Source organism: Topomyia yanbarensis, chromosome 3 (assembly GCF_030247195.1).
Source record: "Topomyia yanbarensis strain Yona2022 chromosome 3, ASM3024719v1, whole genome shotgun sequence".
NCBI classification, from domain to species: Eukaryota; Metazoa; Arthropoda; class Insecta; order Diptera; family Culicidae; genus Topomyia; species Topomyia yanbarensis.
In genome coordinates this window covers 414,145,699-414,172,441 of record NC_080672.1, presented here as the reverse complement: position 1 = coordinate 414,172,441, position 26,743 = coordinate 414,145,699, and the positions used below count along the sequence as shown (strand labels likewise).

General features: G+C 36.7%; 2 protein-coding genes across 5 annotated transcripts in view; one reads left to right on the top strand and one right to left on the bottom strand.

The window, feature by feature from the left end:
- Positions 1 to 11,085, top strand: LOC131689315 (uncharacterized). The gene is made up of 6 exons (XM_058974316.1): positions 1 to 479; positions 548 to 719; positions 792 to 1,104; positions 1,168 to 1,406; positions 1,472 to 1,873; positions 10,666 to 11,085. Exons 1-6 carry the CDS (start codon positions 294 to 296, stop codon positions 10,869 to 10,871), a joined length of 1,518 nt encoding a protein of 505 aa, XP_058830299.1. The 5' UTR covers positions 1 to 293; the 3' UTR covers positions 10,872 to 11,085.
- Positions 11,086 to 11,105: 20 nt separating this feature from the next.
- The window catches only part of LOC131689314 (loricrin), a 173,095-nt gene continuing 157,457 nt past the window's right edge, over positions 11,106 to 26,743 (bottom strand). For all 4 annotated transcript variants that reach the window (XM_058974312.1, XM_058974313.1, XM_058974311.1 and 1 more), the window contains exon 7: positions 11,106 to 11,421. In XM_058974312.1, coding sequence (XP_058830295.1) covers positions 11,214 to 11,421 — 208 coding nt within the window. In that variant the 3' untranslated portion in view covers positions 11,106 to 11,213. The remainder of the gene's footprint in view (positions 11,422 to 26,743) is intronic.

Here is a 26,743-nt window from a genome sequence, read left to right as displayed (position 1 = left end):
AGAAATTCCATATAAACAGTTATCGTTCACATTCGACGTTTTATCGACATCCCTATTCGTTTGTTTATAACCCTCAAGCTATTGAAAACGTTGGCAAATCACTCTACTCCAAACCAAGCCCCAAATGACACACAGCTCCCTATCTTATCAGATGCAATCGTTATCTGACCGACCGACGACGACGCTTTCGAATCCCAAAACGCGTTCGATATTGTTTGAATGAATCAATATACACTTTAGTGGCCTACTCAGTCTGTAGGCTGAATGGCTTACCAACCCTATCTGCTGGTGAAATGAGCGTTAACGAACGGGCCGAAGAGATGCGCGACCACATCCGATACACCTCCCTCAAATCAAGGTCAAAAGTTACCATTTTGGCTCATTCGCTGTATTCCACAACGTTCATCAGAAAATATGGTATCTTGTGCGTAATTTTGCTACTGGGATTGGGTTATCTATTCTATCAAAGGGTGCTGTACGTAAGTATCGATTCGATGAGCAAGCCAACTGTTGTCAATAGAAGATAATCGTTCGTGTTTGTTTTCAGCAAAAATACATTTATCACACACTTCCGGCCTATCAGCGTAGCGTCAATTTTAAACTAAACTCCAAGGTATCGCGGGATCACTATCAACCGGACCGATGGCAACCGATCGGGGACCCGGCCAAGCGGTTTCAAATCTATTCGGCCTACTTTGATTCAAGGCTGGAAATTGTCGGTGAGTTTTGACAGTTAACGAAATTAGATGCCTTTTCCTGTTACTATAGGCCTACTATTTATTTTTCCGTAGAGAGCATACCTGTGCCCCGAGGCGTTCTCCCCTTCGGAAGTGTTCGGATAATCGCGATCTTACCGTTGAATATTCGTCGAGCGGATGTCTTCTGCAACTTTCGGTATGAAAATTATCCCGATGTTAGGCGATTCCGGGCGGATCAGGTGGAGCCGATACACGAAAACTTCGACTTACCGTTTTCGGCATTATTTATCGTGTGTAAACTGGTTGGAAGTGAGGATTCCACGGAGATCACCCTTCCGAATGAGGTCGGCTTAAGTTACGACGCGGAGGCTAGCATGATTAATGCTACCACTTTCGTGGGGATTCAGTGAGTAATTTTTAATTTGAGTTCGGAAATGAGACAAAGATTGTTTATTCTGACCTATGGTAGCTATCACAAATGGAACCTATTGCCACAGGGTCAGCTCAACAACCAATTAGCTGTCTGCGTCGGTCCACTCCACAACTACACCAACGCCGCAAGGATCGTTGAATTCGTGGAATACTGGAAGCTGCTGGGTGCCGAACGGATTTACCTTTACAATAAATCCAGCAGCACAGATGTGGGTAAGGTGTTACGCTACTATAGTGAACGAGGGGAAGCCGAAGTGCACGACTGGAATCTGGAAGGTATGGATCCTTATTCGGTTCCCTGTCAAACTTATTGATTTATCTGTTTTCCTGTCTCATAACAGGTTACGAATTCGAGCAGGATCTTCGCTATGAGGGCATTTTCGCGGCACTGAACGATTGTCTATACCGGGCTACGGTGCTGGGTGAGTACACGTACACGGCATTGGTCGATCTGGATGAGTTCCTGCTACCGGCGGGATCCCCGGGCGGATTAATCCACTTCCTAACCGAGCGGGATCGGTACGATGTGCATTCGTTCAACTTCCGGGCGGTTTTCTTCTACAGTTTCTATGAGGAGGATTTTTCGAGGAAACCGCCGTGGACCAACAACAGTTATCTGTACACCCAAGTGCGGAACCTGAGAACCAGTAGTCCGCTGATGCACCACAATCGGAGCAAGTACATTGCGAAGGGGCGGAGCGTCATCGAGGCTGGGAATCATTTTGTGTGGAGCGCTTTGAGGGGTGAGTAGAAAGAAAGTAGGCGATGATTCTTCGTTTTGTTTCGTTCGATGGTAGATATTTATTTGACAGGAGCCAACGTTACTGCGACCCGTAGTCTGTGGGAATACAAAATATGAAAAACATTGACAGTTCAAAGCTTTTAGCCATATCGCCGTTTTTTCATTTTGTTTATTTGCCATTTACACATTTCATTACCTTCTTACATTTTAATCTTTATTGTTTTCTTTTTATCTTTTCCCTTTTGCATTTGTCCCTTTGGCCTTCTTTTGGTCTTTTGGCTCTTTTTGGCCCTTTGGTTCTTTTTGGTCCTTTGGCCCTTTTTGGATCCTTTTGGCATTTTTTGGCCCTTTGGCTCCTTTTGACCCTTCTGCCCTTTTTGACCCTTCATCCCTTTTTGGCCCTTGTTGGCCTTTTTGGCCCTTTGGCTCCTTTTGGGCCTTTTGGCCATTTTAGGCCTTTTTTGGCTCTTTTTGGCCCTTTTTGGTCTTTTTTGGCCCTTTGGCTCTTCGGCCCTTTTGGGGCATTTTGGCCCTTCGGCCCTTTTTGGCCCTTGTTGTTTGTTTGCCTTTTGGAGCTTTTTGGCCCTTTGGCTCCCTTTGGCCCATTTTGGGCCCATTTGCAATTTTTGGCACATTTTTACTCTTTTTGGCATTTTGTCCTGTTTTGACCTTTTCGCTCTTTTTGGCCCTATGGCCTTTTTTTACGCTTTGTCCCTTTTCCCCTTTTTCCCTCCTTTTACCTTTTCCATTTGGCCCTTTGGTCCTTTTTGGCACTTTTTTGGCCCTTTGGCTCCTTTTAGCCCTTCGGCCCCTCTTGACTCTTCTTGGCCATTTGGCGCTTTCTGGCCCTCTTTGGCGCTTTGGCCCTTTTTTGGCCCTTTCGCCCTTTTTGGCCCTATGGTCCTTTTGTACCCTTTGTCCTTTTTTTCTTTTTTCTCTTTTCTCCTTTTTTGCCTTTTTTCATTTTTTCCTTTTTCGATTTTTTCTGTTTTCGCATTTTGTCCCTTTTTAATTTTTTTCCCTTTTTCCATTTTTTTCACTCTCCTTTTACCTTTTTCTTTTGGCATTTTAACCCTTTTTGGCTTTTTTTAGTCCTTTGACCCTTTATTCCTTTTTTAAGCTTTTCTTTTTTTCCCTTTATCCTCTTTTTCTCTTTTGTTTTTTGGTTTCCTTTTTTCTTTTTTCCATTTTTTCCCTTTTCTCGTTTTTCATTTTTTCCTTTTCAATTTTTTTGCTTTACCCTCCTTTCTTTTTTCCGCTTTCTCCTTTTTTCCTTTTTCCTCTTTTTTTTCATTTTTTCCCTTTTACCTTTTTTCTCTTTTTTCCCTTTTGTCCCTCCTTTTACCGTTTTCCCTTTTGTCCCTTTTTTCCCTCTTTCCATTTTTCCCTTTTTTCCCATTTTCCCTTCTCTCTCTTTTTTCCCTTTTCCTTTTTGCCTTTCTCATATAGAAAGGTTATGCAATCACTCTGAAAAACGTCAACCTAATCCCGGCCCGGAGGGCCGAGTGTCATATCCCATTCGACTCAGTTCGTCGAGATCGGAAAAAGTCTGTATGTGTGTGTGTATGTGTGTATGTATGTGTGTGTGTGTATGTATGTGTGTGTGTATGTATGTGCGTATGTGTCAAATAATGTCACTCATTTTTCTCAGAGATGGCTGGACCGATTTGCCCAAACTTAAATGAATGGTGCAACCTTCCCATCGGCTGCTATTGAATTTTGGATCGATCGGAATTCTGGTTCCGGAATTACGGGTTTCAGAGTGCGGCCACACAGAAATTTCGCATAAAAACTATAGGAAAAATTAAAAATAGAATTTTTATTTTTGATGCTAAATGTATTCAAGGTGCATAAAACGTCGAGATTTGATGCAAACACGAAAAAAATTTGACGAAGATTCACTTTTTTGGATTTTGCACATTTTTGCCTTTCTCATATAGAAAGGTTATGCAATCACTCTGAAAAACGTCAACCTAAATCCTAATAAATTTTTTTTTCGACTCGCGTAAGGTTTCTGGATTTTAACAGGGGCGTAGTTGATGGTTTACGGAGAGGGGTTACACCCCCCCCCCCCTCTACTGTTCACTCCCCTCCTTTAAAAATCTCCTTAAATCACCCCTCAGACCACCACCTCATACCCCTCCCTTTCAACCCCATCATCTTTAAACTACCACTATATTACAAAGCATACCAACTTAAGCTGGGGAGTCGTTCGTTCATGGGACTTTCGCCCTCCTCACATACCCATCCCCGCATGACAAAATGAGTTAGCAAGCAGATAACATTGATCTAATGCTGATTAGGCTAATGGAGTATGATATTTTTTTGTTTCAAGTGTTTCACCGTCGACACGTAGCTCATCAAGTTCGTGGCTGGCATGCCATTGTGTATAAGTTCAAAGTGTACTAAGAATGTAAAGGACATTTCCACAATTATGCTGAACATAAAAAGCCTCCGTGCCATAGTTTAGAGAAATGAGAAAGGCACAATTGCACCGCTAGGTGGATTAAAACAGGTTTTTCAGTTTTTTTTCGCGCTTTTCCCTTTTTGTTCATTTTTTTCCTATTTTGTTCCTTTTTTTTTTTCTTTTTTCCCTTATGTCCTTTTTTTCTTTTTTTTTTGTCTATTTTGTCCCTTTTGTCACATTCGCTCATTTTCTTCTGTTTCTTCCTTTTTCTCTTTGTTCCATTTTTGCCTTTTTTTCTCATTTTGCATTTTTTTTACTTTTATCTTTTTCCTTTTCCCCTTTTTTCTCTTGTTTCTCTTTTCCCTTTTTTTCATTTTTTTTCCCTGTTTTCCATTTTTTTCCCTTTTCTTTTTCCCCTTTTTCCACCTTTCTAGTTCTTTCCCTTTCTCCTTTTTGTCTGTTTTTTCCATTATTTCCCTTTTTTTCTTTTTTTGCCTTTTTTTCTGTTCTTTCTAATTTTTCCCTTTCCTTTTTTCTCGCTTTTTTGCATTGTTTCTCTTTTCTCTGTTTCTCTTATTTCCCTTTGCCCATTTTTCCCCTTTGTTTTTTTTCTCCCGTTTTTCCTTTTTTTCTGATTTTCTTTTTTCTTCTTTTTTTGCTCTTCGCCAATTTTTTTCCTTTTTTCCCTTTTTTCCCTTTTATCCCTTTTGTCTATTTTGTACCTTTTCTAAATTTTTCCCTTTTCCTCTTTTTACTTTCTTTTCCCTATTCTCTTTTCTCTTTTCCCTTTTCTCGTTTGGCTATTTTTTCCCTTTTTCCATTTGTTCCCTATTTTCTTTTTTTTAGTTTTTTCCCTCTACCTCTTCTTTTTCCTTTTTCCCTTTTCCCCTTTTTTCATCATTTTCTGTTGTTTCACTTTTTACCTTTTTTCTTTTTTCCCTTTGCCCATTTTTTCACTTTTGTCTGGTTTTTCCTTTTTTCCTCTTTACTTTTTTCCCCATTTTTTCCTTTTTTCCCTTTTGTCCCTTTTGTACCCTTTCTATTTTTTCCCCCTTTTTGCTCCTTTTACCTTCTTTTCCCTTTTCTCTTTTCCCTGTTCTTTTTTCCCATTTCTCGTTTTCCTTTCTCGTTTCCCGTTTCTCGTCTCCCGTTTCCCGTTTCCCTTTTCCTTTTTCCTTTTTCTCTTTTCCTTTTTTCTTCTTTCTTATTTCTTTTATTCCTTTTTTTCTTGTTCCATTTTCTCGTTTTTTCTTTTTTATTCATATTCCTTTTTTCTTCTTTCCTTTTTCTATTTTATTCCTTTATCCCTTTGTTCCTTTGAGCTTTCTTCCCTTTTTACTTTTTGGTCTGCCATTTTTTCCTTTGTTCAGTTTTTATTTGTTATTTTTCCCTTCTTTTTGCTTTTCTTCCCTTATTTTCTTTCTTTCTTTTTTTTTCTTTTTTTTGTTATCTTTTCCTTTTTTTTTGTTTTTTTTTTCCTTTTTCTATTTTTTTCAAATTTTAATTTTTTCCTTTTTCCATTATATACGTTTTTCCTTTTTTTATTTTGGTGAGAGTGGTTTTATCCTTAAGGTCATTCGCATCTAACCCTATTAGAGAAATATCTTTTGGAAAAATCTCCAACTTTATGTGCGGGGTTGGGAACTACGCTATATCCGTCCTCTTTTTTCCGTTTTTTCCTTCTTTTTTTTTTTCTTTTTGCCTTTATTTTTTTATTCTTTTTTCCTCGTTTCCGTATCCGTTTCTTTTTTTCTTTTTTTTCTCCCGTTTTCTATTTTTTATCTTTTTTTCCTTTTTTCCTGTATTCCTATATTCATTTTCCCTCTTTTCTTTTTCCCCTTTTTTCTTTTTTCCCTTTTTTCTTTATTTCCTTTTTTTCCTTTTTACTTTTTCTCCTTTTTCCCTTTTCTCTTTTTTTTTTTCCTTTTTCCATTTTCTCCAATTTTTCTATTTTCATTTTTTCTTTTTTTATTTTATTCTTTTATTTCTTTGTTCTTTTATGGTTTTTTCCCTTTTTCGTATTTTTCTTTATTCCTTTATTCTACTTATCGTTGCTTACTTTGCTTTTTTTTTCTTTTTCCTTTTTTCTATTTTGCTTTTTAGCTTCTTTTTTTCTCCTATTTCTTCCATCATTCCTTTATTCCTTTTTACTTTTTTTTCCTTTTCTTCTTTTTTCTTTTATTCTATTTTTCCTTGTTTTTTTCCTTTCTTTCTTTTTCCTTCTTTCTTTTTTTTCTTTTTTCTTCATTCCTTTTTAATTTTTTCTTTTATCTTTTTCCTTCTTGTTATTTTTCATTTTTTCATTTTTCCATTTTTCTGTATTTTGTTCTTTTCCTTTGTTCCTTGTTGTCTTTTTATCTCTTTTTCTTTTTTCCTTTCTTCTTTTCGTCCTTTTTTCCTTTTTTACCTTTTTACCTGTTTACCTTTTTACCTCTTTTACCTTTTTACCTTTTTACCTTTTTACCTTTTTACCTTTTTACCTTTTTACCTTTTTACCTTTTTACCTTTTTACCTTTTTACCTTTTTACCTTTTTACCTTTTTACCTTTTTACCTTTTTACCTTTTTACCTTTTTACCTTTTTACCTTTTTACCTTTTTACCTTTTTACCTTTTTACCTTTTTACCTTTTTACCTTTTTACCTTTTTACCTTTTTACCTTTTTACCTTTTTACCTTTTTACCTTTTTACCTTTTTACCTTTTTACCTTTTTACCTTTTTACCTTTTTACCTTTTTACCTTTTTACCTTTTTACCTTTTTACCTTTTTACCTTTTTACCTTTTTACCTTTTTACCTTTTTACCTTTTTACCTTTTTACCTTTTTACCTTTTTACCTTTTTACCTTTTTACCTTTTTACCTTTTTACCTTTTTACCTTTTTACCTTTTTACCTTTTTACCTTTTTACCTTTTTACCTTTTTACCTTTTTACCTTTTTACCTTTTTACCTTTTTACCTTTTTACCTTTTTACCTTTTTACCTTTTTACCTTTTTACCTTTTTACCTTTTTACCTTTTTACCTTTTTACCTTTTTACCTTTTTACCTTTTTACCTTTTTACCTTTTTACCTTTTTACCTTTTTACCTTTTTACCTTTTTACCTTTTTACCTTTTTACCTTTTTACCTTTTTACCTTTTTACCTTTTTACCTTTTTACCTTTTTACCTTTTTACCTTTTTACCTTTTTACCTTTTTACCTTTTTACCTTTTTACCTTTTTACCTTTTTACCTTTTTACCTTTTTACCTTTTTACCTTTTTACCTTTTTACCTTTTTACCTTTTTACCTTTTTACCTTTTTACCTTTTTACCTTTTTACCTTTTTACCTTTTTACCTTTTTACCTTTTTACCTTTTTACCTTTTTACCTTTTTACCTTTTTACCTTTTTACCTTTTTACCTTTTTACCTTTTTACCTTTTTACCTTTTTACCTTTTTACCTTTTACCTTTTTACCTTTTTACCTTTTTACCTTTTAACCTTTTAACCTTTTTACCTTTTTACCTTTTTACCTTTTTACCTTTTTACCTTTTTACCTTTTTACCTTTTTACCTTTTTACCTTTTTACCTTTTTACCTTTTTACCTTTTTACCTTTTTACCTTTTTACCTTTTTACCTTTTTACCTTTTTACCTTTTTACCTTTTTACCTTTTTACCTTTTTACCTTTTTACCTTTTTACCTTTTTATCTTTTTACCTTTTTACCTTTTTACCTTTTTACCTTTTTACCTTTTTACCTTTTTACCTTTTTAACTTTTTTACCTTTTTACCTTTTTACCTTTTTACCTTTTTACCTTTTTACCTTTTTACCTTTTTACCTTTTTACCTTTTACCTTTTTACCTTTTTACCTTTTTACCTTTTTACCTTTTTACCTTTTTACCTTTTTACCTTTTTACCTTTTTACCTTTTTACCTTTTTACCTTTTTACCTTTTTACCTTTTTACCTTTTTACCTTTTTACCTTTTTACCTTTTTACCTTTTTACCTTTTTACCTTTTACCTTTTTACCTTTTTACCTTTTTACCTTTTTACCTTTTTACCTTTTTACCTTTTTACCTTTTTACCTTTTTACCTTTTTACCTTTTTACCTTTTTACCTTTTTACCTTTTTACCTTTTTACCTTTTTACCTTTTTACCTTTTTACCTTTTTACCTTTTTACCTTTTTACCTTTTTACCTTTTTACCTTTTTACCTTTTTACCTTTTTACCTTTTTACCTTTTTACCTTTTTACCTTTTTACCTTTTTACCTTTTTACCTTTTTACCTTTTTACCTTTTTACCTTTTTACCTTTTTACCTTTTTACCTTTTTACCTTTTTACCTTTTTACCTTTTTACCTTTTTACCTTTTTACCTTTTTACCTTTTTACCTTTTTACCTTTTTACCTTTTTACCTTTTTACCTTTTTACCTTTTTACCTTTTTACCTTTTTACCTTTTTACCTTTTTACCTTTTTACCTTTTTACCTTTTTACCTTTTTACCTTTTTACCTTTTTACCTTTTTACCTTTTTACCTTTTTACCTTTTTACCTTTTTACCTTTTTACCTTTTTACCTTTTTACCTTTTTACCTTTTTACCTTTTTACCTTTTTACCTTTTTACCTTTTTACCTTTTTACCTTTTTACCTTTTTACCTTTTTACCTTTTTACCTTTTTACCTTTTTACCTTTTTACCTTTTTACCTTTTTACCTTTTTACCTTTTTACCTTTTTACCTTTTTACCTTTTTACCTTTTTACCTTTTTACCTTTTTACCTTTTTACCTTTTTACCTTTTTACCTTTTTACCTTTTTACCTTTTTACCTTTTTACCTTTTTACCTTTTTACCTTTTTACCTTTTTACCTTTTTACCTTTTTACCTTTTTACCTTTTTACCTTTTTACCTTTTTACCTTTTTACCTTTTTACCTTTTTACCTTTTTACCTTTTTACCTTTTTACCTTTTTACCTTTTTACCTTTTTACCTTTTTACCTTTTTACCTTTTTACCTTTTTACCTTTTTACCTTTTTACCTTTTTACCTTTTTACCTTTTTACCTTTTTACCTGTTTACCTTTTTACCTCTTTTACCTTTTTACCTTTTTACCTTTTTACCTTTTTACCTTTTTACCTTTTTACCTTTTTAACTTTTTAACCTTTTTACCTTTTTACCTTTTTACCTTTTTACCTTTTTACCTTTTTACCTTTTTACCTTTTTACCTTTTTACCTTTTTACCTTTTTACCTTTTTACCTTTTTACCTTTTTACCTTTTTACCTTTTTACCTTTTTACCTTTTTACCTTTTTACCTTTTTACCTTTTTACCTTTTTACCTTTTTACCTTTTTACCTTTTTACCGTTTTACCTTTTTACCTTTTTACCTTTTTACCGTTTTACCGTTTTACCTTTTTACCTTTTTACCTTTTTACCTTTTTACCTTTTTACCTTTTTACCTTTTTACCTTTTTACCTTTTTACCTTTTTACCTTTTTACCTTTTTACCTTTTTACCTTTTTACCTTTTTACCTTTTTACCTTTTTACCTTTTTACCTTTTTACCTTTTTACCTTTTTACCTTTTTACCTTTTTACCTTTTTACCTTTTTACCTTTTTACCTTTTTACCTTTTTACCTTTTTACCTTTTTACCTTTTTACCTTTTTACCTTTTTACCTTTTTACCTTTTTACCTTTTTACCTTTTTACCTTTTTACCTTTTTACCTTTTTACCTTTTTACCTTTTTACCTTTTTACCTTTTTACCTTTTTACCTTTTTACCTTTTTACCTTTTTACCTTTTTACCTTTTTACCTTTTTACCTTTTTACCTTTTTACCTTTTTACCTTTTTACCTTTTTACCTTTTTACCTTTTTACCTTTTTACCTTTTTACCTTTTTACCTTTTTACCTTTTTACCTTTTTACCTTTTTACCTTTTTACCTTTTTACCTTTTTACCTTTTTACCTTTTTACCTTTTTACCTTTTTACCTTTTTACCTTTTTACCTTTTTACCTTTTTACCTTTTTACCTTTTTACCTTTTTACCTTTTTACCTTTTTACCTTTTTACCTTTTTACCTTTTTACCTTTTTACCTTTTTACCTTTTTACCTTTTTACCTTTTTACCTTTTTACCTTTTTACCTTTTTACCTTTTTACCTTTTTACCTTTTTACCTTTTTACCTTTTTACCTTTTTACCTTTTTACCTTTTTACCTTTTTACCTTTTTACCTTTTTACCTTTTTACCTTTTTACCTTTTTACCTTTTTACCTTTTTACCTTTTTACCTTTTTACCTTTTTACCTTTTTACCTTTTTACCTTTTTACCTTTTTACCTTTTTACCTTTTTACCTTTTTACCTTTTTCATAGCACACAGGTTACCAGATTTCAAATAATTATCTTACCCACCGATCAACCTCTCTTCCATTGCAGACACCAAGGAGTACCGCGTCCCGGAAGACGAAGGCCTACTGTTCCACTACCGGGACAACTGTGTCGGATATGGTTGCGAAGCCTACATCGAAGATAACCGTGCCCGTCGCTATGAAAACCGAATTTGGCCAGCCGTCGATACCGTGTGCCGTACCATCTTTCCCGCGTACGGAGGTGTTTGTCCACTGGGGGATGGCGGTGATTAACTATCGAATAATGAATCCCAGCCCATCGTTTCTTCTCTGTTAGGTTTATTATTGCTATCATCACTTAGGTTAATGTTGGCTTATGTACTAATCTTTGAAATAATTTTCAAGAGACACAAACACAATGGTATACATTTTAGAAGATGAAAAACACTTTTCATGGTCCTGTCTTCTGTTTCGGTGCCCTATGCAAAAAATGTCATCTCTTCTTAAATTTATTCGAGTTTTATTTTATTTTTCGTCCACTAGCCTAATCATGTTCCTTTTTCTCACCAAGTCCATTGTTCGTTCCGCTGGGATTTAAATTCCATTAGTCAACTGTGTCCGTCTGAGAAGAAATCATTATCTTTCCGAAGGTTTTTCATCGCCTGCTTTTCCTGCGCTGTTGCTATTGTTGTTCTGGTCATTGGATGAATTTGAATCACTGTCATTAAGTTGATCGTTTGTCGCTGCGGCCTGAAGTTCACTGGCGATGGCACCACTGTCTCGATCCAGGAGGTAGCTGGTGGATCCTAGGCTGGACGGGCGGGGACGTGGACTATAGGCAGTGCTAGAAGGGGCGAGAGAAGTAAGGTTCTGATTTTAATGGTTAGGAATATTTTCGATCCGTGGCAGAAAACGGGGGGGTTAGAGTAAGCGAAAAAAGCAAAAGTTAATTTATCGTTTAAACGTGTGAGAATCCGTCATCGGCAACTGAAAGGAAAATAAATGGCAGTTTATGGGGAAATTTGTCCATTTCACAGAGCCCTTGAAGGAAACAATTGTGCGGAAAAGTTTCACGAGATTACAAATTAGCCGGAAAGTTTATCGCCAGTGGCGGACACTGAGGAACGATAAAATGATATAAAATTGTGTAGCTGTGCTAACACAACTGCTGCGGAATGGGAAGCCGAATCCAGTTGATTCTAGGAGTCATTCCATGCGGTACCACAGTCGGAATAATTCCAATAACAAGCAGTTAGCACTAATTTATAACTTGGTGCTAGAAGGGAAAACTTTTGCTCTTGTACTACTGTTTCGGAACTTTGCTCCGTTCCTTCGGCATCCAGAAATATTTTCTTTGACATGGTTTTCAGCAAATAAATACAGTCTGCGAAGAAAATGTTCTACTATTTGTTTGAAAATAGTTATTCTCGTCATCTGTTGGGATGTTTTTAGGTGACTGAACACAATGGTTTAATAGAAATTACTTTACTCCTTGTTGGTAATATCGTGATAAGGCTCTAATCTAACGAACTATTCGTCTTGAGATCGAGCCCCAATCTAGAAAAAAAATTAGTTAAAGTAAGATTGTTTTGCCAGTCCTGTAATTGTTCCGAATAGTGTAACTTTACTGTGACGTTGATCATAATATAAGACCATGTTCCGTTACGGCATGTAGTACCAAGATTTTACTTAGCCGAATTTTGAATCTCGCAAGAGTGAAGCACAAAGCCGACACTAAATTTATTACGAATAACAAAAAAAAACAATTTCGCGCTCACAAATAAAACAGGCAAATTAATTAAACGCAGATTGGAGCTTTCTGGCTTCTCGGTTGGATTGGAAAGCCCGCATCGGTTTTCACTTTGTTCGAACGGGATGGAAACTTTTCGAACAGATGTTATTCCATTTCTCAAACGGAGTCTACGTGGATGATGCTGCTCGTAGGGTGGCTCATTCAATATTAAATCTGTACATTCTGTTCAGTGTGAATCAATTCTCGACTAACCTAGAATGAAAGCGTAAATGTCAACTATTTGGTGATCTTTGGACAAACCATATTTGAGCAAGCACAAATAATTCTCATTTTTTTTTATTGTTAATAGATGTCCTTGATGGGTCGTCCACATTTTTCCCTCAAAATAAAGTTCGATGGTTGGTTAAAGTGCCCTTATCCTGTGTTAGTCGAGAATTCTATTTTGAAAGTCATCAAACAGGCACATTTTGTGGAACACAATTCCAGTTATAATTCTTAAAATTAAATTGTTATCGTGCAAAACTTCCCAAATGGTAAAATTTTGTTGGGCAAGACCAAATTTTTTTCTTGTGCATTGGGACATAATACACAACATAAAAGTGTGTTTTTAGTGATTCGGATTCTCCTCGTCAGTAACTTACACCCACGAGTTACTGGTGCCAATTTGGTACTGGTTTAGACTTATCTAACTAGCATTAAGTTGGTGTTAGTTACTGATGAAGAGAATTCCAAAATTAAAATTATGAATCCTGGTAAGGATCCGCCTCTGGGTAAGGTAAGGGTACCTTTCTTTTGATCCATCACCCTAATACTACTATTACATATGACCGTCCGGAGGAACGAAAAAAAAACAACTACACAGTGGAGGTAGTAAAACAATTAAAAGTTCCTCTGGGCAGAATTGGATTCGAATTTGCTAGCTGTCCTGGGTCGTGATTCGGAACGTAGTGACATAACTTCCATATCCAATAACCGTATGTTTAGTAGTAGTATTCGATTTGGAATGGGATCTGAATCGAAGTTATCTGCTTTAGAGGTAAGGATTGCTATCGATCGGGAAAGAGGGGGGCACGGACCCAGCGTGGCTTGAGTGGGATGCTTGCAGATATTTTTTTGTGATGGGAAATAAACGCGGAAATCAATCAGCGAACTCCGCAGACTATCGAATTACCAGTGGTAGGAAGTGATTTGTTTGTATTCGAGCGGAATAAGACGTTACAAAGTTACAAGTTACGTTACGGTCTGGGCATAGAGAATCGATTTGAAGTACTTAAACGATATATGTGATATAGTTTTTGCGCAATCATTCGATTCGAATTCAGAAAGGCGGTGTTCAGTTATTTTCGTCCGCGTCCCTTATCACCTATTTTTATAAAGTGATTCATCAGCAGTGCTATCTTTGAAAATGAACCACCTTAATTATGCAACTAATTTTTCCGATCTTTTTTTAATGCAAATAATTAAGCAGTATTCGTTTCGTTATATTCTGAATTGCACATATTTTGTCGGACGTAATTTTAAATGTTCTTTGATTTGATGACATTGTAAGGGAACACGTATCCGCTGGTTAATGCCAATCGAGCTGACTAATTTATTTGTTTGTTTAGAGTTTACTTGACCAACTATGTAGGAAACAAATCCATTGGTTCTTTAACGCGCGTGGGAAATACGCATGGTCTTATCTGAGTGAATGATGACTTTTGAATTAAGTATGAGGGTTGAGATTTGACTATTCAAAACCAATTACCAATTTGCGGCAATCATTTCAGCACGAAAAGCAAATGTTTTATTGTCATATTTAATGGTTTACTTTTAGTTCATTAAATGATCAGTTAATTATACTGAGCTAAGAATAAGAACGTACTATTTGGAAACGGGGTGTGTTTGATTCGTGCATGATATTAATATCGTTTAGGACCGCAGCATCGATATTTTTTTCTGTTTCGCGTCTTCATTGTAATATCGCAACGTTTACTCGTGCGAGGTGTAAAATTTCAAATTACGGGATCCCATTTATAAATTTTGCCGCGCTGTTAGCTTTGACAAATAGTGACATAAATGAGATGGGTAGCACGTTATGTGATTTGACACAATCGTCCATTGGCGGAGTTCAAGTTGTTTTCGATGAAACAAACTCTCGATAAATGGTTACCAAGAGTTTAAACTTCTTAAGATCTACAACATTTACGTATGCTACAGTCAATAATCTATTTAAAATTTTTAATGTAGAATACATTTTTGCTTTCAATATAGGGGTTCCGTTTCAAAATATCGGCTGTAGCTGCCGCGTCAGATTTTGAACGTTAATAACTTCCATTATACTTAACAGAATGATTTAATGTTTAGGCCATTTTGTCGAAAATATGTTCAGCAATGCTGTATTAAAATTTGGAGTAGGTATAACATACATTAATAACGAAAAAATGTGCTTTGAAAAATCTGTCGAAAAGCACTCGGAAATGGTGAAAATTTTCAACGCATCTCGATCAGAGCCGTCAATATGGTGCACCTACCGAACACTTAAATAATGAAAAGTTTTAGATATAGTTTTGTTACAGATTTATTTCTTTTAAGGAATAATTTGTGAACTGTACGTGGTTGGTGGATGTACCAGTTTGGGTCGTTACGTGGAAGATTGCGATTTTAAATCATCTCGTTCGTAATTGGTTCATGCACCGAACCGAAAGCCTTCAGGAAGAATTGATTGGAATGGTCGGTTTCTATTAGTTAGACCGGCTCTGTGAACTGACTGTAAATTTGTGCTAGTAACGAGGACCAATTGGAACAAAAATATCCCACCCAGAGAAGCTTTTCTTTGGCAAACTTTGCCCTTATCAGCGCTATAAAACCATCAACCAAGAATTAAATTTGAACATCATTTCCTTCACCAACTAATATTTTTATTTCCGACGGGTCGAAATTCTTGATTGGTTCCCGCAAATTTTGAACAGTTTTTGTTCGTTGCTCCTCCTCTTTCTCGATGCAAGTGAACTGATTTCATTCGATGGCCTGCCCATTTAGCTTCGAACGCAGACTGAACCGAATCACAAACACACTGTTTGTAAGGGCGAGGAACGCGAGCGTTGATTTTCTTTCCTTTCGATGGCCAGCCCCTTTGGCTTCGAACGCAAGTACAAAACCGGGGGTCGTGTGCGAGTGCGGCATCATTCGTGTGTTATACTCGGACTGGCAACATATACTCGTCTGGTCGTGATATAGGAGGAAAGGTAAGGGGAAAAGTAAAAATTCCGTTTGGATCGTACCGGTCTCGTTTGCTGAGAAAGGGTCACTACACCGAGCGTGTCGGTGACGGAGTACTCGTCTACCGGGCAGCAGTGAATATCTTGCCATCGTATTGGTATTAGAGCTGGCAGGAAATGCTGCCCGTGATAACAAAAAGATCAAAAGAAAGCCTGTGCAACTTGAAAAGCAATCTTTCGGGTCCATGGTGCGCATAATTCTTCGCTACTGCTGCTGATGCTGGCAGGTAATAGGTTTGTTCCAGTACACGAAAGTTGCTCCGGAGCAAACAGGAGCGAAATCTACTTGCTCGTTTTCATTCCGGTTAGCTACCAGAAGAAAAAAAGAAGCGAATACAGGAACGGGTTTTCTATCTGTTTGCTCCGGAATACTTCGAGTTTCTCCTCGTACTGGAGCAAACCAAGTGCGACAGGCAAACGAATAATGAGAGAATTTAACGCTCATTTTCTTTTCCATTTCTTTCTACTGCTAATGCTAGCATAACCACCAACCAAAACGAATATGCGTCTTTCTCCCACCATCCATCCAGTGACCAGGGTTGCCGCACGTATTTTAAACTTTTCATCAATAACATTGAAACAAGGGGGTGGGCGTAGCGTAGTTGCTAAATCGATTGCCTTATACGCAGCGCACCTGGGTTCGATTCCCGACCCCCGCACATAGGGTTAGAAATTTTTCTTAAGAGATTTTTCTAACCCGAAGAGGCGAATGACCTTAAGGTTAAAACCTCTACAATCAAAATATAAAAAAACATTATTTTGCACTATCTGATTGAAAAACAATGTTGTTAAACTAATTCTGTAGAATGTACAGTTTATGAGAATAACGGAAATAATGGATTTTAAGAACGCAGTTATTATCTGCAAGCCAGACTTTTCGTTCTAGGCCTCTTTGCCGATGGAAGTAAAGAGTTTTTCGATCGCCGGTATATTTTGCGTTGAACGTAAGCTGAATCCAGCACAGAACATACAAGCGGGCAAGGAGTAGTGTTCGAGGGACGCTAATCGTCTGATCCATCAAAAGCAACTACACTTGGAGGCACATGTATTGATCAAGTGTTTGTCAAAAACGTCAATGTAGAGGCCCAAAGATATATTTTGTGCTTTTCATAACACTGACCAATACTTTCTGTAATTGATTCAGTGATTTAATTTGTAATGTAAAATATACAACGCTTAGTAAAATTATATCCGGTTGATAACCTATACCCACACCAATCATGTTAGAATCGTATCCAGGACAACAGCTATGCCACCACCATCAGTTTTATTGTCTTTTGAAATATTTCTCGCCCAAGTCACTTTTTATCCGAAAATTCCGATGAGTATCAGCATATTTGATGTACGTGCTCCTTATGTATTCTACATCTCTCCGGTTATGTCGCAGACATGACCCACCCATCTTTTATGCACGAAAATATATTCTCAGTCGCATCACTTGCTTGTGGCGAATCCTGACTAACAACCAACCCACTACTCAATCCGTGGTACTTATGACAGTGTCACGGAGTCGGGGCCTTCCGTTAAGTAAGTACCACATCAACTATTCCTTTCTCATGTCCCAAGTTACGGTAAAGATGGCCATGGCCCGCAGTTGTGGTTCTTAGGGAAAATTCTCTTTTAGACTGGATCAATTGTTATTCCCAAACAACGCTCCTCAAGTAGGCTGGCTGGAAATGAGAGTCATCAGTCTGCAATCTACGAAATATATCGTGCTTACGCAACGCAACGCAACTATCGGTTTTTTACTCGGAGTATCGTGACAAGGTGAACTGGACCATAAAAGTGTTCGCGGGATCTTATTCTGTAAACTATATTACGAACACGATTTGAGGCGCTCAGCACAGTTTTCGTTTTCTATCCAGACATCACACTGAACCGCATCGAATGAATAACGATAAAGGTCCCAATATTTTTTTTATATTTACAGCTCGTATCGATTCTTGGTCGCTGTCAGCTGGATATTTTATGAAAAAGTGCACGGAACAAGAATGATTCCACGACTACTACTCCACATTTTGAGAAATTAGCTCACATGAAAATTTCATTACCATGTTCCATGAAATTGTATATGATTAGGGCTATCTTCACGCAAAATAGATCGTGACTAATATATTAGGAATCATGAGCCTGTTTACGTTTACATGAATAATGTTTGATGGCTTCGTGAACTATTTCACAAGCACGAATGGTAACTTGTGATTACTATACTAGTTAAAATGAACCAGTTCACGATATGAATAACATTTTATAATTTTGTGATTTATTTCGCGGGTCCGCATGGTCAGTCGTGACTATTATACTAGAAATCATGAATGAGTTCACGAGTACATTAATAATATTTCATGATTTTGGGAGCTATTTCAGGAACACGAATGGAAAGTTGTGTTTAATATATAATCATGAATTAGTTCACGAAGATCGAAAGGATTCATGAATAAAATTCCGAGTATCGTGAAATAGAGCACGAGAGAATATCCACAATGTTTTGATTTTGCGAACTATCCATGAATAACATCAGGAGTCAACTGAGAGTAATGACCATAAAGTTGTGAACTAGTTCACGTACAAAAAATCGTTTTGGTAATGACAAGAAAATCGTGATTGAATTTCACAACACAAAAATTAATATTTCCACTAATAAAAGCGTTATGAGGGCGTTACTGAAGCGAAATTGAAGATAATTATAAAACACATGATTTTTGTTCATAGTCCTGTTTTCGTAATGACAAAATGTGAATATTCTATAATTCATGATACTCTATGCAAGATTTTAGGAACAATGTTTTTCAGTGTAACAATGGCCCCGGATGGATGAGGATGGCAAGATACAAGAGGTTTAAGTATAGTCAGTAAGATTAATTACTTCAAACCAATCCGACACTACCACCAACCAATTCCATTCCTTCTTGATAATAGACATTTACCCAATTTGTGGAGCTGAGTCGATTGGTACACAATACTCGGCCCTCCAGGTCTCATAATAGGTCTGGGCATAGAGAAGAGATGTGTAGAACATAAACAATATATATGATATAGTTTTTGTGCAATAATTAGATTCGAATTCAGAAATTCATGGAATTATTTCAACGCTTACAACTTAGTGGTACTTTTTTATTGAACAGAAATTAACCAAATTATGCATAGTTTCTCTTCGAAGTAAGTCATTTACATCTTCTGAATTTCAAAGTTGTGTGTTTTGTTCATACGAATATGGCAAGTGCGTCAATTGAACACGCGAGATATCTCCAGGAGAGTTTGAAAAAGCAACGCAATGTTTTGGTTGGTTGCCTCGTCTTTCATTCGTCGGGAGCAGCACATTCATTCAGTTATTGTTGGTTCAAAATTGAGTGGCATTATCGAGCAAAAATGCACCAAACATACATTACGCAGTTCATTTACGTTCTAAAATCCAAATTCGATTCTCATAATGAAACCGAGGTTTCTGTTTGCCTGTGCTATGATGTACGAATAGTAATCTCTAAAAGACAATTGAAAATACAGTTGAACACCAGGGTCTCTGACAACCAACGCTTTCTCGAGCGATTCTCCATTTATCCCATAAAATTGTTTTTTTTCCTACGTGTGAAAGAAATTACAGAGTATTTGGAAACACAGAAGCCATCTAGTTGTTTCTGCAGCTCTATACAGTCGGCCATGGATCGTATAATGGAAAACAGCTTCAGGCCGTCAGCATAGACAAGTTTACAACTCTCCGGGAAACAAAGCAGGCGTCATTAAAACATGGAATGAACAACAAGGTTGGTCCCTTGTGGCACTCCAGAATGATTGGTAAAGCTATATGACTCACTGTTCCCTAATTTCACGGAAAGGGACGGATTTCTAAGATATGATTTGAGCAGAGTTTACAATTTTCGCATTCGTGAACAGAATAAGGCGATATTTCACCTACTTCGACCAGCAATAAAAAATCAAACATTCGATGTAACACTGTTTGCTCTCCAACTTTTCTCGACAAGACAGCATTGGATCTCATCTTTTCGCGGTATAATATGATATGATATTTTCGCGCCTAATGTAAAACTGCCGCATAACTAATGGATTCGCAAAAATTCACAAAAATGAGTAGATACAGATCCTTAGAATAACAATACTGCAATAATGTGGGGAAATAAATCCTATAATGTAATATATTAATGGTTTTTCTTGAAGTTAATTTATCACGAGGTTCGAAGCTGCGAAATTATGACGCTTCATTACTGCATTGTCAGCAAATTCTCGCAATTTCTTAAAAAGTGAAAAGTAGGGTCCGTGCCTACTAAGGATGAAAAAGCTGTGCGATAAACTGCTTGTCGTGAGAATGAGCGAATATTTTAACCTCCAGATTTGAGCCATTCAATGAAATTTGGTGACGCTCCTAGTCGCTCAATCTTTGCTAGCAGCAGTGAATGATCGACATAATCGAATGCAGATTTCAGGTCGATATACACGGTGTCTACTTGTGGACTAGAGATGGTCGGGTTCGGGTTCTGTAAACTTAAGCTTCTCGGGTTCGGGTCGGGTTTTCAAATTTGAAATTCTCGGGTTCGGGTCGGGTCCGGGCCGGGTCCGGGTTAATGAAATTTTGGACTTTCCAGCTCGGGTCGGGTTCGAGTTTTTCAAATTACAAATTATCGGGGTCGAGTCGGGTTCGGATTTTGAACAAAACAACCCATCTATTTCATGACACTATTTGCGTCTATACACAAAACGCAGTCTTTTTTGTGGTAGTGAATTATACTTCGTAATACGAATGGATGACACATATAACCGTACCAAATGGTAGCACCTTTGAATCGCTAGGATTCGTCGTATTTTCTGGTGCTCAAATATTGTAGTTTTTCATTCTTGCATAAAATTCCGTCTCCTCAGATTCGCAAACGGCCTGAATCATTTAATTTTTTAAACGAACATTCATGGAAGACCATTCAACAATACGTGTTTCACATCTAAAATCTCCTTGCGATTTATTTTTCATGATAATTAGTAATAAACCAAGTCAACAGGAATTTATCGGAAAATATCGGTTCAACTTTCTATAATGGAATATAAATTTCGACAGGTACTTTAAAACCGAGACCTAGGTCGCGGCAACTTTTTCTCTAAGTAAACGGTTTTGTGGGGTACATTCGAACCCCAGAACTAAAATCGCTCTAATATGTCTAATTTTTATTAAATTTATAATTAAATTGGATAGTTTTATTCTAAAATCATTCGTAAAGTAACCTGTTTAAAAATATTCGTGTTTTGATTTTGAAAAATTCATTTTCCGTCGTCAACATAAACTGTTCCTGGCAGCACTGCTCCATCGAAATCCCATCAGACTAATTACAATAACTTCAGTTCTAGAGCTGATCCTTGTAACTTTTAATACTCAAATGAAAGGCAATAGTAACATTTATTAGCCTTACTCGTTTTTGTGAACAAATCTTGCTTCAATCGAAAGTTATAGCTGTTCAAAAACGTTGTTGTCCACAAACAACATGGGCATGAATGGGTTAACTGTGTGCGGCCTAAAGCTACCACTGGCGAAAATCTATAGCGTCTACCGATCATTGTACCATCTAGACGTTTCAGTCATGACGTTGCTCGCTTGACTTGGAAACGGACACGCGGCACCTCTATTTATAACCTCACCGCATTTGATTGAGTCACTTAGGTGCTCTGAAATAGCTACCTCGTTAATGGAATTTTTTTTCCCTTTTTCGAGAACTTTTTAATTTTATCGTGTTTCAATAGGCTACTTTTATCGCACTGATATTAAATTGTTACTAATACAGTGAAGACTCGTTTTTATCAGGGCTTGGTGAATTTTAGGACGATAAAACGGGGACATTGACAAAATCGGGACTATATTTTTCTTTCTTTTTAATAATCGAATCCACTTTAGTCCCTAGATATAGCGCCATAACCCTTTCTGATTATTTAGTTTAATTTTGCCTATTTCGGATCTTTAAGATTCATTCACCTGGTTCGTCAGCTAAAACCCATCAAACTTCCAACTATCAATTTTCATCTGAGGCTGACAAAATCGGGGGCTGATAAAATCGGGACTTCACTGTATTCAAGTTAGGCGTTTCTGAATCGGCTGGTGCATATATGGTTGAAATCTAAAATTTGTTGGTTAAAATTTTATTGCATAGTAGATTTTAAAATGGCACCTAGCCCCAGCTAGTAGAGTAAGACATTTTTAATGTCAAAAAACAAACGCATATTTCATCGAAAGATTCTATAAAACTTTTCTAAAATTCTGAAAATGTATGTCGATATACGCATTTTATGGCATTTTCGTGTTTTGTAATAATGGACAGTGAATTCCAGCGTAGATCGTAAAAATATAAAATGACGTCTCCGAGCGCCTTGAAGGACCTGTTTTCAGAAGTAGCAAACGAAAAAAAATGTTCCAAAAATCGTGAGAAAAATGCCATGAATTCTGGAAATCATGCTTTTACGCTACGAAAATAGAACCATCAACAAAAATCATGTTTTTATAGAAGGTGACCTATACGAAAGACCAATTAGCTTCAACAATTTTTTCAGTATCTGTCGTCAGAGGACACTCAACAGTTGGCAAATCTCGTGGAGCAATGGGGAACTTGGACGATGGTTACATTCCATTATCCCAAAGGTATCAACGAAGCCTTGGTTCAGGAGGATGGATGTGGGTCGGGATTGTAACGTCCCGGCTCATGTCTAACCGCCAACCGCATTGGATACGCATTTACGGCGTATTGGGCTTACGGAGAGTAGTCTGTGCGCTTGTGATGAGGGCTATCACGACATCGAGCACGTTGTCTGGGCGTGCGCCAGATATTATGAGGCCAGGTCTCAGTTAAAGAATTCCCTTCGGGCCCAATGTGAACCACCCAATGTTTAAGTTCGGGATATGCTGGCAAATCGCGATCTCCCCTTTATGTCCCTCAATTACATCTTTATAAAAACGATAAACATCTCAAATTAGGCACTCTCTTTTATTTCTAGTTTCTATAAGCTCCCTGTCCTACCTTGGGGACTCGACCAAGGCCAGAGTGCTACCATGCGGCCGCCATCGCCCTGCATAGAAGGAAACTGAAGCGAAAGAGGTCTGATTACTTCTGAAGGATTCCCCGCGGGTCCGAAGATTACCATCCGCCAACGCGGTACTCGACGACCTACTAGACTGAAGCACTGTGTCGCTGATCTCCCGTTTGCCCGAAAATTGCAAGTTCTGCTCTTCCTTCCATGTTATTATATACGCCTTCTCTCCCCTGTCCTTGATATAACTGCTGCTACAAAGATGTTCGAAATAAGCCCACCTCTGAATATCTTAACCAAGCATAAGTCTCCATTAAAAATCTTTTTGCCTTTCTCAATAGAAAGGTATTGCAATTGCTCTGAAAACCGACTTTTTAACTGAGGCCCGGAGGGCCGAGTGACATATACCATTCGATTCAGTTCGTCGAGTTCGGCAAATGTCTGTGTGTGTATGTATGTGTGTGTATGTATGTGTGTGTGTATGTGCGTCTGTGTGTGTGTACGCGAACACAATCTCACTCACTTTTCTCAGAGATGGATGAACCGATTTTTACAAACTTAGTCCCAAATGAAAGGTGCAACGTTCCCATAGCTTGCTATTGAATTTCTAATGGATCCGACTTCCGGTTCCGGAATTACAGGGTGATGAGTACGATCACGCAGAAAACGTCGATTTTAAGAAATTCTGCAATGAATGTATAATGGTGAAAATTTTTCCAAAATGTGACCACAACTGCTTCGATTTGTAGTACTAGGTCATTAACAGCCATTCAAAGTCTCTTTGATCACATTGGCCACCATCATCGGTTCCGGAAGCCCCGGCGGAAGTATCCAAATTCAGAGTAACAGTCACATCGGTTTCTCGGAGATGGCTAGACCGATTCGACTAAACTTGATCTCAAATGAAAGGTATTGCGTCCCCGTAAATGGCTATTAAATTTTATCCCCAACCGACTTCCGGTTCCGGAGTTACGGGTTGTGGCGTGCGATCACATAGCAAATTGTGATTCAAACCGATACCCCGATGGAAGCAAAAAAGGTAAAAATTTCGCTAAAATGTCTCTCAAATAACTTAACTTTGCAGTTCTAGGTCACCGACGGCCAAACAAACTTTCGTTGACTACATTGACCACCACAGACGGTTCCGGAAGTGCCCGGGAAAAGCGGCCATCTTTCATAACTAGCAAACTCATATCAGTTTCTCGGAAATGGTTGGGCCGATTTTCACAAACTTAGTCCCAAATGATAGCTATATTATCCCCACAGATGTCTGTAACATTTCACACGGACCGCTTGTATGGTTCCGGAAATATAGACTGAACGGTCCGGTCACACATGAAATTCCCATATAAGCCAGAACTCAAAATTTTTTTCAAAGGGGGGACCCCATGAAATTTCAGAAATCGAATTCGTATTTTTGATGCCAAACATCTTTAAAATGCATGAAACGTCGAGATTTTATGTTATCACGAATTTTTGCCTTTCTCATATAAAGAAAGGCTATGCAATCACTGTAAAAATCGACTTTTTAACCGAGGCCCGGAGGGCCGAGTGTCATACACCATTCGATTCAGTTCGTCGAGATCGGCAAATGTCTGTGTGTGTATGTATGTGTGTGTGTGTGTGTGTATGTGTGTGTGTGTCATTTAAACTGACACAATTTTCTCAGAGATGGCTGAACCGATTTTCGCAAACTTAGTTTCATCTGAAAGGTATAACGCTCCCATAAGCTGCTATTGAATTTTTAGTTGATCCGACTTCCGGTTCCGGAGTTACGGGTTGAAGAGTGCGGTCACACAGCAAATTCCCATATAAACTGGTACCACCATGATGTTCAAATGATGTAAAACATATTAAAATTGATGTAACATTACTCTAGTTTGCGGGTCTGGATCACTAATGATCAATCAAAGCAGCTTTGACCAAATTGGCCACCTATGACAGGTCATGACGCCCCCGGGGAACTCGCCAAGTTCCTAAGCTAATATCACACCCATTCCCCAACGAATTCTCTACCGATTTTTACAAACTTGATTTCAAATGAAAGATACAGTAATGCCATTGACTGCTGCTGAATTTCATTCGGTTCTGACTCTTGCTTCCGGAGTTACAGGGGTGTTAGTAAGGATACACTGGAATTTCCCATATAAATCGGTACAATCGTAATACCTCAGAGGCTAAAAACTATTGAAATGGTCACCAAATAACTTCTAATCGCAGATCTAGATCACTGATTGCCAATCAAACATTCTTTGAATATATTGCCTACTATCGACGATTCCGGAAGTCCGGGCATATTCCACAATTAAAGTCAAATCGGTTCTTCGGTGATGACTGAACCGATTTTCTCAAACCAAGTCTCAAATGGAAGACAAAATATGCAGTTGAGTATTGCGTCGCCGCCCCCCTCCGTCTTGCCCTTACACCTCCATCCTTCATCACTCCCCTCCCCTTGGACCACCCTCACGCCCGCATTTCCTGCATCCATCCCGTATACCGAAATAAGATGAAGGATTTCTGACGCATCCTCCACTCCCACTCTACTAACCCCCCATTCCCTCCACTTTCAAACCCATTCCACCATCATTTCAAAATATAATCACATGAAAATACTATTGAACTCATGCTGATTAAGCTAAATATTATTCTTTTGCCTTTCTCATATAGAAAGGTTATGCAATTGCTCCAAAAACCGACTTTCTAACCGACTCATAACATTCGACTCAGTTCGCCGAGATCGCAAAATATCTGTGTATGTATGTGTGTATGTGTGTATGTATGTATGTATGTATGTATGTATTATGTATGTATGCATGTATGTATGTATGTGTGTATGTGCGGATTTAACAAAATGTCCACATCGGTTTCTCGGAGATGACTGAACCGATTTTTACAAACTAAGATTCAAATGAAAGGTATAATATTCCCATAGGTTGCTATTGAATTTCATTTTCAACCGACATCTTGTTCCGGATTACGAGTTGAAGAGTATGGTTACAAAACAAAATTTGTTGATTTGTCCACATCGGTTTCTCGGAATTTTCTGAACCGATTTTGACAAACTTGATTTTAAATGAAAGGTCCATCAGCTGCTGTTGAATTTTGTGTGGATACGAGTTCTGGTTCCTGAATTACAGGGTGATACGTACGATCACGCAGCAAATCCCGATTCTAACGAATTCTGCGATGAATGTAAAAAGGTGAATTTTTTTCCAAAATGTAAACACATTTGTTGAATTTGTAGATCTAGGTCACCAACAGTCATTCAAAGTCTTATTGGCCACACTGGCCACCATCGACGGATCCGGAAGCATCCAAATTCAGAATAACGGTTATATTGGTTTCTCAAAAATGGCTAGAACGATTTGATCAACTTAGTCTCAAATGAAAGGTGTTGCGTCCCCGGAAACCGATATTAAATTCCATCTCCATCCGACTTCCGGTTCCGGAGTTACGGGTTGTGGAGTGCGATCACATAGAAAACTCCGATTCAAACCGATACCGCGATGAATGCAAAAAGGTGCTCTTATATATACTTACCAAGTGTAATAAGAATGAAAAACATTACCATAATGTTATATTGTACGAACCAGCTACTAAATCATAGTTTGGAGAAATGAGAAAGGCACAATTGCACCTCTAGGTGGATTAAAACAGGTTTTTCAGTTCAATATTACCGTGGCTGTTTTTTCTTTTTCAAAATTTTAGAACTCGAATAATGATTTATTTTCCTGTATATAGTTGTCATGTGAGGTAAAATGTAATATATGCATTTAAAAGTTTTTAATGAATATAAACAACGCACACATTCTCGTGATTCATGATTGAGAAAGGCACAATTGCACCGCTAGGTGGATTAAAATAGGTTTTTTTTCTAGTTTTAAGATAGCTGTAATTTTATTCTTTATTAAAACTATTGTCTTTCATCTTGTAAATAGAATTGTATCCCTAGTTTTAAGATAGCTGTGAAATTTCTCTTAAAAACTTGTTCCCTCTTTTGTATACCAAACTATATTTTTAGTTTTAAGATAACTGTAAAATTTTTCATAAAAAAAATCTTTTGTCTCCACTATTGTATATCGAATTGTATTTCTAGTCTAAAGATAGCGGTGGAATTCTTCCTCTCAATATAAAACAAT